Source organism: Stegostoma tigrinum, chromosome 23, assembly GCF_030684315.1.
Source record: "Stegostoma tigrinum isolate sSteTig4 chromosome 23, sSteTig4.hap1, whole genome shotgun sequence".
Taxonomy (NCBI): domain Eukaryota; kingdom Metazoa; phylum Chordata; class Chondrichthyes; order Orectolobiformes; family Stegostomatidae; genus Stegostoma; species Stegostoma tigrinum.
The window spans coordinates 34,445,375-34,458,084 of record NC_081376.1 but is presented as its reverse complement, the minus strand read 5'-3'; the positions used below and the strand labels follow the sequence as shown (position 1 = coordinate 34,458,084).

At 42.1% G+C, this 12,710-nt stretch overlaps 1 protein-coding gene across 2 annotated transcripts in view; it reads right to left on the bottom strand.

Annotated features, from left to right (window-relative positions):
• Positions 1-12,321, bottom strand: part of daglb (diacylglycerol lipase, beta) — a 32,595-nt gene extending 20,274 nt beyond the window's left edge. Inside the window, exons 1-6 of one of the 2 annotated variants that reach the window (XM_048552112.2) lie at positions 12,097-12,321; positions 8,321-8,472; positions 6,480-6,654; positions 5,906-6,158; positions 4,025-4,147; positions 2,792-2,925 (exon numbers count right to left, since the gene is read on the bottom strand). In XM_048552112.2, the coding sequence (XP_048408069.1) occupies positions 2,792-2,925; positions 4,025-4,147; positions 5,906-6,158; positions 6,480-6,654; positions 8,321-8,472; positions 12,097-12,191 (932 nt within the window). In that variant the 5' untranslated portion in view covers positions 12,192-12,321. Of the gene's footprint in view, positions 1-2,791; positions 2,926-4,024; positions 4,148-5,905; positions 6,159-6,479; positions 6,655-8,320; positions 8,473-11,303; positions 11,981-12,096 lie in introns of those variants that run through there. The other variant, XM_059654062.1, reaches the window with a different exon arrangement.
• Between the last annotated feature and the right edge of the window lie 389 nt (positions 12,322-12,710).

The following is a 12,710-nucleotide window of genomic DNA, read 5'->3' as shown; positions in this document are numbered from 1 at the left end:
CATTACAGCACGGTACAGGCCCTTCGGCCCTTGACGTTGTGCCGACCTGTCATACCAATCTGAAGTCCATCTAACCTACACTATTCCATGTACGTCCATATGCTCATCCAATGACGACTTAAATGTACCTAGAGTTGGCAAATCTACTACCGTTGCAGGCAAAGCCTCCATTCCCTTACTACTCTGAGTAAAGAAACTACCTCTGACATCTGTCCTATATCTTTCACCCCTCAATTTAAAGCTATGCCCCCCATATGCTCACCATCACCATCCTAGGAAAAAGGTTCTCCCTATCCAACTCTCTGATTATTTTATGTTTCAATTAAGTCACCTCTCAACCTTCTTCTCCAATGAAAACAGCCTCAAGTCCCTCAGCCTTTCCTCGTAACACCTTCCCTCCATACCGGCAACATCCAAGTAAATCTCCTCTGCACCCTTTCCAAAGCTTCCATATCCTTCTTATGATGCGGTGACCAGAACTGTAGGCAATACTCCAAGTGCGGCCGCACCAGAGTTTTGTACAGCTGCAGCATAACTTCTTGGTTCCGGAACTCGATCCCTCTATTAATAAAAGCTAAAACACTGTATATGCCTTCTTAACAGCCCTGTCAACCTGGGTGGCAACTTTCAAGGATCTGTGTATGTGGACACCGAGATCTCTCCGCTCAGTTACACTACCAGGAATCTTACCACTAGCCCAGTACTTTGCCTTCCGGTTACTCCTACCAAAGTGCATCACCTCACACTTGTCTGCATTAAACTCCATTTGCCACCTCTCAGCCCAGCTCTGCAGCTTATCTATGTCTCTCTGCAACCTACAGCATCCTTCTTCACTATCCACAACTCCACCGACCTTAGCGTCGTCTGCAAATTTACTAACCCATCCTTCTACGCCCTCATCCAGGTCATTTATAAAAACGACAAACAGCAGTGGACCCATCACTGACCCTTGCGGTACACCACTAGTAACTGGTCTCCAGGATGAACATTTCCCATCAACTACCACCCTCTGTCTTCTTTCAGCAAGCCAATTTCAGATCCAAACTGCTATATCTCCCACAATTCCATTCCTCCGCATTTTGTAAAATAAAATAAAATGGTGGGGAACCTTATCGAACGCCTTGCCGAAATCCATATACACCACATCAACCGGTTTACTCTCATCTACCTGTTTGGTCACCTTCTCAAAGAACTCAATAAGGTTTGTGAGGCACGACCTACCCTTCACAAAACCGTGCTGACTATCCCTAATCAAATTATTCTTTTCTAGATGATTATAAATCCTATTCCTTATAACCTTTTCCAACACTTTACCAACAACTGAGGTAAGGCTCACTGGTCTATAATTACCAGGGTTGTCTCTACTCCCCTTCTTGAACAGGGGAACCACATTTGCTATCCTCCAGTCATCTGGGACTATTCCTGTAGACAATGACGAGTTAAAGATCAATGTCAAAGGCTCAGCAATCTCCTCCCTGGCCTCCTAGAGGATTCTAGGATAAATCCCATCCGGCCCAGGGGACTTATCTATCTTCACACTCTGTAGGATTTCTAATACCTCTTCCTTGTGAACCTCAATCCCATCTTAGTGATTTTTCTCTGTGTTAACAGTGTTCAGCTAAAGTAGCAAAGTGAACTTACGCTTCAGTGGAACCCAATGCCTCATATCTTTAGTTGTAATGTAGTTTGCTTTCCAGAAAGATGGAGTGAACCTGTTTAATGTTCGTCAACAGTAAGCCTACCTTCTGCCTCATATCAAATGGGTAAACATCCCTTCTGGTCCTTATAGCCTGGGCTCATGCCACAAGAGGGACTGGGGCCGGTAAATCTATCCAAGGCATTCCAGATGATTCCAGTGGGATCCAATATTGTAAGAGTGCGGTATATAGGAGAACAGAATCCAAGCAAGGAATAAAGAGGTGACTGGAATCTAGCAGGAACTTACACAAACACCGATCACACAGAGTAGAATCTGGATTCTGCAGCAGGTATTTTGTTGCTTCCATCAAAAAGCAGTATCTGTTTACAAAAGGATTGTGGAAGGTGATAGATAGTACCTGTGTGAGATTACTCATCTCAGGACAACTGTCACATGCATCTGCGACTCCATCTCCATCCCTGTCTGTCTGGAGAGGATTTGGAACCCCAGCACAATTGTCCAGAAGACTGGGAATACCGTCACATATGATATGGACAGAGTAGACATTGATAAAACTGTCCCCACTGGTGGAACAGCTGAGAACCAGAGGACACCAGTACAAAGTTAATGACAAAAGAACACGTGGTAGCATGAAGAAAACATTTTCTACATAGTGAGTGGCTAGGATCTGTTGCCACATGCACTGCCTGAAAGTGTGATGGAAGCAGACACAATCATGGCTTTCAAATGAGAATCCAGATAAATATCTGGAGAAAAGATTCCCAGGGTTACAGGTTACAGGTAAAAGATGCAAGAGTTAGACTGGCTGAGTTGCTCTTGTAGACAGCTGACAGGACACAACAGGTCGAATGGTCTCCTTCTATGTTATAATCATTCTGCAATCCTACAAAGAGACTAGTAACCATAAAATATATTTTACTTGTAAGAAAGAATTTCAATCAAAACAGCACTAGAAATCATGTGCTCAATTGTCAATAAATGCAGAAATTGTGGGGACTCTGGTTTGAAAACTACCCAGAGCAAAATATTGGACTTGGTGTCATAATTACAGTCATGGTTATCACAACCTAAGGAGGCACCTTCAGGACCATTCTGAGCAGGTTGTAAGTACTGAAAACCATTAGGACTTACCACATGCAGTTATGGCTCAGCCTGCATATGCCAGTTAGGGGGTTACTGAAGATGTATAATGGCCATCCATATGCTGCAACAGCAAACTGCATGTAGTGAGCAGAGTTCTCCAATTCTATATCCAGCTCTTCAGCCTAGTAAAAACAACAGATGATGCCAAGACACGTAACTTATTAAGACATAACCAACAGAAATTAGGTTCTTATGTCCATTCCAGGAGACTGTGATGGACTAGGGAACTAGCTGACTCAAGCTGCTTCTCTCCTGGGTTTCAGTCATAGGGTAACCCATCAATGCATCTACTAACGTGCAGTTTACGAGTAACCTACTATTGCATGATAGCCCTTGCAGATATGTTCATACTGATGCTTTCTGGTCAGCCAGAACTGCCTGAAACATTACCTCTTGGTGCACGTGTGTGTATATGCATGCATGTGTGCACACGTGTGCACGGGGCATGCATGGGGTGACTTTTGGGTGATTGCGTACAAAGTGGCAAAATGATCAGAAATCTAGTGTTTCTGGCAATTAATGCATAGACAGTTATATGTTTGGTATTGGCTGACTACTGCTGGAGTGCAAGCAACAATTGGCAATACATGATACATTTATGGTTATTGATTGTTAACATTGAGCCCCAACCAGAATCCAATACAGCACCATCAGTATTATGGCAGCCACAAGTTTGAAAGCTTGTCTGTAGTTAGCAAAGAGCTTCTTCCTGCCCCAAAATTGCAAAAGGAATGCTGCTGAGTCAACACCCCCAAAAACTTCTTAAAAGGGATATAGCTTGCACAATGATAAGAAAGCGGAGAGGGTTATGACACGTAGCTGAGGCAACAAGCACAGATGCATTTAAAGGACTGGCTAGATAAGCATGAGGGAGGAAGCAGCAGAGCAGTGAGATGAAAGGGAGTTGTGCAAAGCATAAACGTCAACACCGGACAGTTGACTGAGTGGTATGTTTCTGTGCTGTAAATACTGTTACATTGTGCTGCTGGTGATCAGTGTTAGCCTTCCGAGAGATGCAAAGAACCATTTCTCCTGCCACTTTATTGATTTCTGCAGTGTCAATCTGACTGTATTAAAGATAAGGAACAGAAAAAAGTCATATCTTTTGTATGTTTAATAATTCAATTCCAGTAATTGTAAAAAAGGAGCTTGAGTATTCTTTAGAAATTAAAAAGTCACTGCTGGATCAATAAGATGTAAAATTCTCAACTGCGAACTTACAGATTGTGGTTGAGGCAGAGTACAAGCCACCTCCTCCAGATCACTCCACTTCTCTTTCTTATCCTGCTCCTGATGCAGGAGAGTCAGTCCTGCAGCAATATCACCAGGCACCAGGTCTGTATCCTTCCCACAGAGAGATAAAACAGTGGTAAGGATGTAAATATTTGTCTGTAAAATCTAAAACTCCAACTGCATGTTTGTAAACATACATCCTCATCTCTCCCCAAGAGAAAGGAATCTAGAAAAGTAAGATTATTTGAAAAACGTGTGTGTCATGTGGGCCAACATTTATTGCCCATCAGAAGGTGGCGGCGAGCAACTTTCTTGAAATAATGCCATCCACGTCATGTAGGTACACCCACACTGTGGTCAGGGAGGGGATTCTAGAATTGGACTCAGTAACAAAAGTAGGAAGTCAAGGGTGGCGAGAGACTTGGGGGGGAATTTGCAGGTGGTGGTGTTCTCATGCCTTATCCTTCTAACTCCTAGCCTCTGACGTGCATGTATACGTCTAATCCAGTCAGTTTCTAGTCAACAGTAACTCTATTTTTCAAGATGGGGTCGGGGGGGGGAGCACAGAGGAGAGCGATATTCAATGATGATAATGACACTGAATGTCAAGGGGTAATGGTTGGATTCTGTAACTGGAGACTGTCATTATTTGGCATTAGTTTTGACGCTCATGTCACACCCAAAAGAAACTAACAGGGCAAAGGAGTGCTGCACTAAAGTAAAACATTGGCTACGAAACTGGGTCTGTATTGAACATCCTAAAAACCTCAAGTTCCTCTCCATAACCCCAGCCCTGCCAAGATCACCTGTTCCCTGTGCTTTAGCAGCATGACTTTCTGCAAAGAATCAAGAATGTCATGGAGATCATTCTCCTGTAAAGTTTAGGCCAGACAATACAATTTTGTTTTAAAATTTACATGTCTGACATTGGTAACTTTCACTAATTAGGTATTTTGAATAGATGGATGGGGAGCACATGAACAGTCCTAGAGCTTACAACATTGACAAAGAAAATGTCAGTCCAGTCTCCCTGTCATTACATAATCACTTTGAAGAGGACAAAAATAGAAACGGGCTGGCTTTGGAAAACGAAAGTCTGGGAAATTCCTCCGAGACCTCCTCAGTTAATCAAAACCAGTCCAGGATATACATGGACCAAGTGTGATCCATAAAGTCACTCAACTGTCGTACAATATGATCTCTAACTGGATCAGGAAGCATTCAGCTCTCTCTTGAAATGAGATTAGAAGCAATTGCAAGAACTTTACCTATGGTTTAGAACAAATCTGAAGCTCTTCCCAGGCGACAGAAAACATTTCAGCAAGTTTTAAATTTTCAAAAATATTTAACTAGCTTAAGAAAAACAATAAAGATGAATACAAGTTCTTCGGTACAGTTTACATCAAGAATGTCAAAAGCTCTAGATAAACTACAATGCTCAGCAACCTGAGTATTTAGGATAGTTATAAAAAGTTCTGGATGTGAGTTTGCTCGCTGAGCTGGAAGGTTAGTTTTCAGACGTTTCGTCACCATTCTAGGTAACATCATCAGTGAGCCTCCGGTGAAGCGCTAGTGTTGTGTCCTGCTTTTTATTTATCTGTTTAGGTTTCCTTGGGTTGATGATGTTATAAAAAGTGCTAGAGAAACTCAGTAGCTCATCACCTATGTAGAGAGAAACAGGTTCTGATCCATCAAGACTTGTCTTCAGAAGTATTAATTACTTAGCAAATGAATTGCTCCTATTTGCAAGAACAGTCCTGACTTTTAAACTTTTCTTCTTACTCCCATGTCAACTAAAAGCAAAATGGTCTGTGGCATTTGGTTTGACATGTTTCCCATTTAAAAAAAACTTTTAAAAAATCAACTTACGAGAAAAAAGGCAGAGAAGAGTTCTGCGATGTCTGTAAAGGCAGCCCGGTTGTCTTTTGTATCTTTTGTAACGCAGCAACACATCAGCTTCAATCTGCACTCCCATACCCGTGATGCCATAGACTTTGCTTGGACTGAGTCACTGCTCTCCAAGTCACGGGCCGTGCTTGCTAAGTAGTTTAAATGTCTGGCTCTGCCCAGAGGGTCGAAGAAAATTAAGACAGCAACCACCGTGAAGAATAAGAAAACCCAACTGTGAAAAGGATATTTTTTTTCCAGGATTAGTAATGAAACCTCAAACCTGACTGTTGTAAAAACAAGAACTGCTTGATTCCAGATCTGTTCCTTAAATTGTACAGTTCAGTTGTGGCTCAGCAGATAGCACTTTTGCCTGAATCTAAAGGTCATGGATTCAAGTTCAACTCCTGAAACTTGAGCACAAAATTGAGACTGACGATCTTAATACAGTACTGAGGGAGTGCTGCAGTGTCAGAGGTGCCTCATTTTAGACAAATCATTATATTGAGACTAAGCATTTGCTAACTTTTATAATAGGCTGAAATTACTTTCTTACCTTGCAATGACAGCTATAGTAATTGTGGCAACAACAGAGGGAGCACAGCCCTGACTTTCATCATTGACCCAGACAGCACCCAAGAATGCCCAGACCAGTTCAGGTATATAAAGAGTAGTACGGATATAAATCAGAGCCGGGATATGTTGTCTTGGACCTGGCTTGGTGATCGTTCCTGTAAAGAAGAAAACCAAGAGTGTGCAGAGTTTGGTAATTCAATGTTTTTCTTTCACGCTAGATGTCATACCTTTAAGGAAGGATATGTTGGTAATAGTGTTATTATGATCAGCTGGGTTTAGGATTCGAGAATTTGAATTTCCTCTCTGAGCATATAGTTTTCTAATTTATATCTAATATACCCACTTGACAGTTAAACAGGGCCTCAGTATAATGGCTTGTCCTAAAGATGACAACTTTGACAGTGTAGTATTTCCTCAGTACTCCACTGGGAGTGTCAGCTTGGAATGAATGGACAACCGTTGGACTCTCAGAGAGCTGACAAGAAAGTCTACTAGCTATGCAAATACTATCACAACCACTTTTTCCCACTGCATAACAAACGAGTATGACGTCTAGCTGGATTTTTCTCTCCTCCAATCCAATAACAAGCATCCTAAAATGCTTTGAAAGCAATATTATTTTAAAACAGTTGTCACAACCAGGAAGAATAAACAAGCAGGATAAAAAGGCATTAATTTCACACCTTTCATGATCTCTAAATCCTTCAAAGAGTTTCACAGTTAGAGTGCAGTCACTAATATAATTTGGGACATGCAATAACACCAGCAAGAAAGGGGGCCAGACATGGGATTCAAAGATATTTTTTAAGGAAGATAGAGAGGTTTAAAAACAGAAGTCCTCAGGGTAAGGCCAAGACAATGGAAGTGCAAACAGTGAAGGGTAAGAAAACTTGTGTGTATGCCCCATACATAGGAGGTGTGGTGTATGCACAAAGCAGAGATTTTTCGGAGTCACTGCTGCTCCATGATAAAAATCTGCTAAGTCAATACAGACCTTTTGGCTGATGTTTATGAATACTATACCAGGGAGAACCTTTGTTCACCCAGTCACCAACGGCATACTTAGATGGTCACTTAAACTCTCTACACAGAACCTCAACTCAATTATGTTTTAATTATTTCAGCGGTTGTGGGCTTCATTGGCTGGGTAAGGATTTGTAGCACAGCACTAATTCCTATTGAGAAGGTGGTGGTGAGTTCCTTCTTAAACTGCTGCAGCTCATTTGGAAGCGGGATGACCACAGCGATATTAGGGAAGGAATTCTAGGAGTTTGGCTCATATAGTGAAGGCACGCATATACGGGAGGCGATGGCCCATTGATATTATCGCTGGATCGTTAGTCCACAGACCACATAATGTTCTGGGGACCGGGGTTTGAATCCCGCCTCAGCAGATGGTGAAATTTGATTTCAATAAATATCGGGAATTAAGGGTCTAATGTTGACCATGAATCGATTGCCAATTGTAGGAAAAACCCATCTAGTTCACTAACACCCTTTAGGGAAGGAAACTGCCATCCTTACCTAGTCTGGGCTAAATGTGACTCCAGACCCACAACAATGTGGTTGACTCTAAACTACCCTCTGGGCAATTAGGGATGGACAATAAATGCTGCCTGGCCAGCAACAACCTCATTCCATGAATGAATAAAGGAACAAAAAACATTCTTTACATTGCCCTTGGCGGATAACCACAAATTTATCATCAGTTTTTGGACACGACATAATTTGCAGCTTACAGTTTTAGTTCAAGCAACAAAGGCAGTCTCGCCCACCAAGAAGTGACTGAACAATTATTTAGTACAACAGATTTATATTCACCTTGCATACTGACATAAACAATTATGGAAAGAACTAAGATAATCGCAGCTAAAATAACAATCAAGACCACAAGATAGCTGGGAAGGAACCCTCCTCCTTTACAGTTGAACTGTCCTCTATGAGTCAGGTACAAAGTAAGGATTCCAATGAACCTGCAAAATAAAAAGGCATAAAAAGTTGGTCAGCTTTCCAACATGTCAGTGCAATAGACATGCCCCAAGTCAGTATCAACAGGCACACCCAGAGTCAGTATCATTAGACATGCTTAAACTGGCCCATTGCAATAAAATGAGTAAAATTATAATTTTGTGGTGCAGTATGACAGTCCCTACCTCTGAACTAAACCATTTAGGTTTGAGTCCCACCTGTCCCAAAGTTAAGTCATAACATGTCTGAACATGTGATTAAAAATAGTTATCGTTCAACAGGGATATTTCCCCATCGAAGTTACATATCAAACGAACCAAATAATCATTGGAAATCAGAGACCATTGCAACGTTTTTGAGGAGTGGCGGAAGAGAGGTGTGGAAGGAAAGGTGGGGAGGTGTGAAGGGAAGGTAGGGAAGATGGGGAGATGGAGAGGAGGAAGGGGGTGAGGGGGAAGAGAGCAAACAAGAGAGCGAGAGAGAAGACCCAGAGTGTTAAGTAAACCAGTGAGGCCACAACTACTTACAATATATAAATGACATGAATGATGGAAGTGAACGTATCATTGCATAACAAAAATAGAAGGCAACTCAACATGTCAGGATGACATAAAGGATCTACATAGGGTTAGAGACAGGTTTGGTGAGTTGGCAAACTTGGCAAATGGAAAATAATGTGAAAAACTGAGTTACACACTTTGGCAGCAAGAATAGATGGGCTGAATATAACTTAAATAGGGAAAGACTGCTGAAAGCTGCAGCACAGCAGAACTTCGACATCCTCAAATGTGAATCTCTAAAAGCTAGCATACAGGTTCAGCAGGTAAAAGTGGTGGCAAATAGAATATTGACCTTTATATCAAATGGAATGGAGCATAAATATAGTGAGACCTTACTAAAATGATACAAAGCACTAGTCAGCTGGAATACCACGAAGAGCTCTGGTTCCCTTATCTAAGAAGTGAGATACTGACACAGGGGACAGACCAAAGAGGTTCACTAGGTTATTTCCAGGTATGGAGGGATTTTCTTATGAGAAGTTGGGTCTGCACCGATTGGAGTTTGAATGAATAAGAGGAGAGTTTATTTAAACATACAAAATTCACAGGGGGCATGACAGGATAGACGCAAAGTTGTTTCCCTGTTATGGAACAATCTAGATCTAGAGGGCATAACCTTAGTGTAGGCACTCACCAATTTAAAACTGAGATGAGAAGGCATTTCTTCTAAGGTTATCAAATCAGTCGAATTCTTTTCAACAGAGGATTGCAGAAGATGGGTTGTTAAGTATATTCAAGGCTGAGATACAAGCTTTTTAATCAATTAGGAAATCAAGGGTTAAGGAGATAAGGCAGGAAATTCCAATAAGCTATAATCTCACTGAATGGCACAGCATAGTCTACAGGCCAAATGGCCAACTTTTGCCCCTATGTCTTACAGTTCATGTTGTTATTATTTTGCAGATTACAGCCAATTTTATTTGATGATAGTGCTGTTATTGAAGTTTCATTATCCAAAGATACTTCTTTCAATCCCAGAGGAGCCAACACTGATGCCTCTTCTATGAATGCACAATTTATATATTGTTTACTAAGACGGAGATTTCAGGATGTAAGTGTGATGTAACCTGAGCTACAAATCTTCTCAAAACACAGATTTCAGTTATCACCTTTAATGCAAAATAAATAGTTGCATTTATGGAGCAATTTTATTGTCCTCAGGATAACCCAACGTACATGCAGCAAACTGACTACATTTCAAAGAAAGTACTTGATGTTACAATATGGGAAATTTGACATCAATTTCCATAAAGCAAGATTTTCCCCTCTCAGAGGGGTCACATGTCCACCAAACTTTTTCTCAACAGGTCATGCAAGCAGAGTCCCTGAATATTTTTATGGCAGCTGTAGATAGATTGTTAATAAACACGGGGTGAAAAGCTTATTGGGGAAGGCAGGAATGTGGAGTGATCAAATCAGCCATGATCTTACTCAGTGTTGGAGCAAACTTGATAATCCAAGTGGCCTATTCCTGTTCTAATTCATATGTTCACATGATCTTTCAATGCATTATCTAAAGCATGCACCTGACAACAAAGTAGAATATGCTGTAAACACCAGTTCAGGTACAAAAATCCACATTTTCTACATTTATAGAAACTAAACTAGTTGATTTCTTATTGTTAACTGATTCACGATGCTAAACAACCTGTCACAAGACCCAAGGGATCAGGGGTCTTTGTATGATCCACAGGTAATTCAGAACTTGGTCCTACACTGTTGACAAAAAGGCTTTATAACATTAAGAGCAGGAGCAACTCATTGCAGATGCTGGAATCTACACTGGAAACAAAGAGTCCCGATGAAGAGTCATCTTGACTCAAAACGTTAGCTTGCTCTCTTTCCATAGATGCTGTCTGATCCATTGTGTCTCCAACATTTGTTGTTTTATTTCATAACATTTCAGCCCTGACTTGCATATCAAAGTCAGGTGGCCAGTTAGTTCTTCTCAACCAGATGTGGAATTTGAGCATTGATCATGCATGCAACAAAACGGAAGACTGCACAAAAAGCTCGAAATACACCTAGTGCAAGATCGTTCTGAGAAAAAGCCAGCACTTTCTTAAAAAGACATTTGCCACAAATTGTGTTTCCAATTTTTAAAGGAATTTTGCAAAATTAGCATCTGCAAAAAGCTACATTTTGTCTATCATACGGGCTTGCAACTTTTCATCTGAAATTAAAAACTCAGACTTGAGTAAGAAATTGCCAAACTGTAGTTCATGAAACCCAGCTACGTCTGATTTCCCATGCATCCTCTACTTCCAACCACTCACCACAAAACCCGCAGCAGCAGCTCAAAGGCCCTGGAAAACACCATGTCATCACTAGCCAGGGACCAGAGCCATTAGTAGCCTAAGTCCCAGGGACTGGAAGTGGCTCCCTAAATCTGTTTTAAAACTGTTTTACTTCTTCCGCAGTCTTTAAAACAGCCTTCAAATCTTTCCTTTTCGACAAAGTTTTAACTCTCACGTTCCAATCTTTCTAATACTTTTTGCTTTACAACTCTGCTGTAATACACTTCGAGACATTTAAAGGTGCTAGGTAAACGCAAGTTACTGGGTTGCCTCTCATCCGCTAGATGCATTATGAGTTATGATGGTTTTCAATTGTGTTGGTTCCCTGCTGGAAACTGTCAACCCTTCATAACACTCCTGGATTGGGTAATACGCGTTGCCCCACACTGCAATATTACAAACTCAAAAAGGGCGGCCCTGCCAGTAAATCCCGTTGAGATTTTCATTCTCTGAAGACTGAGCGATCTCCAGGTCACAATTTGACCTAAATAAAAAGGTAGAAGTAGCCTTCAAAGACCGTTTTAAAGAAAAAACCTGCAGAGGCCGGAATCCAAGGTAGACAGGCAGGAGTCTGGAAGAATACAGCAGTCAGCGCTTCAGGTATTGAAGCAGGGTAATAACCGAAACGTCGACTTCTCCTTTCCTCCTGGCTTGCTGTATTCCTCCAGCCTCCTGCCCTGACTACCTACAAACGGTCCTCAGGCTGGAAGTGAAGGAGCCGCCGCGCCAAGGGATGGGGGTCCGGGGGGGGGGGGGAGGGACCCTTACTCACCACAAAACCCGCAGGAGCAGCTCGAAGGCCCCGGGAAACACCAGGTCGTCGCTCGCCAGGGACCAGCGCCTCCCGAACACCACCAGCCCCGGCATCTTTCTCCAGCTAGCTACCTCCCTCTCCCCCCGCCTTCAGGCCACCCAGCTACTGACAGTCTCCGGAGGCGGAGCCCGAACCGGGAGACAAGCACCAGGCGCCGCCATCAGCGAGTGAGTCCGGCAGAGACCCGCCCTCAACAAACCCCCCTCCTGCAAACAACACGCTGCTCAAAGGTTCCGCCTCCAATGCTTAATCGTACCCCCTAGTTTGGGCAGAATGATGTCACCTTTCACCTCATATTAAAAATAACAGTATCAAAGCAACACACAAAAACTTGGAAGGATTTTTTAAAAAAAAAACTCCATTCTTCATTCCATTCTCTAACCATAGCCAGAGAGGCTTGGTTCTTCTTCGTCGTCCAACAAATTCACGGGTCAAACCCACCACCTCCATACTCCTTCTCCTACTGTGTTCTCACCTAAATGCTGCCTTTCTGCCCATCATCTGTAGGCTAATAACATGCAAACCTCAACTTGTCCAGCTGGTCTCAGACATTAAATCAGATTGCACATATC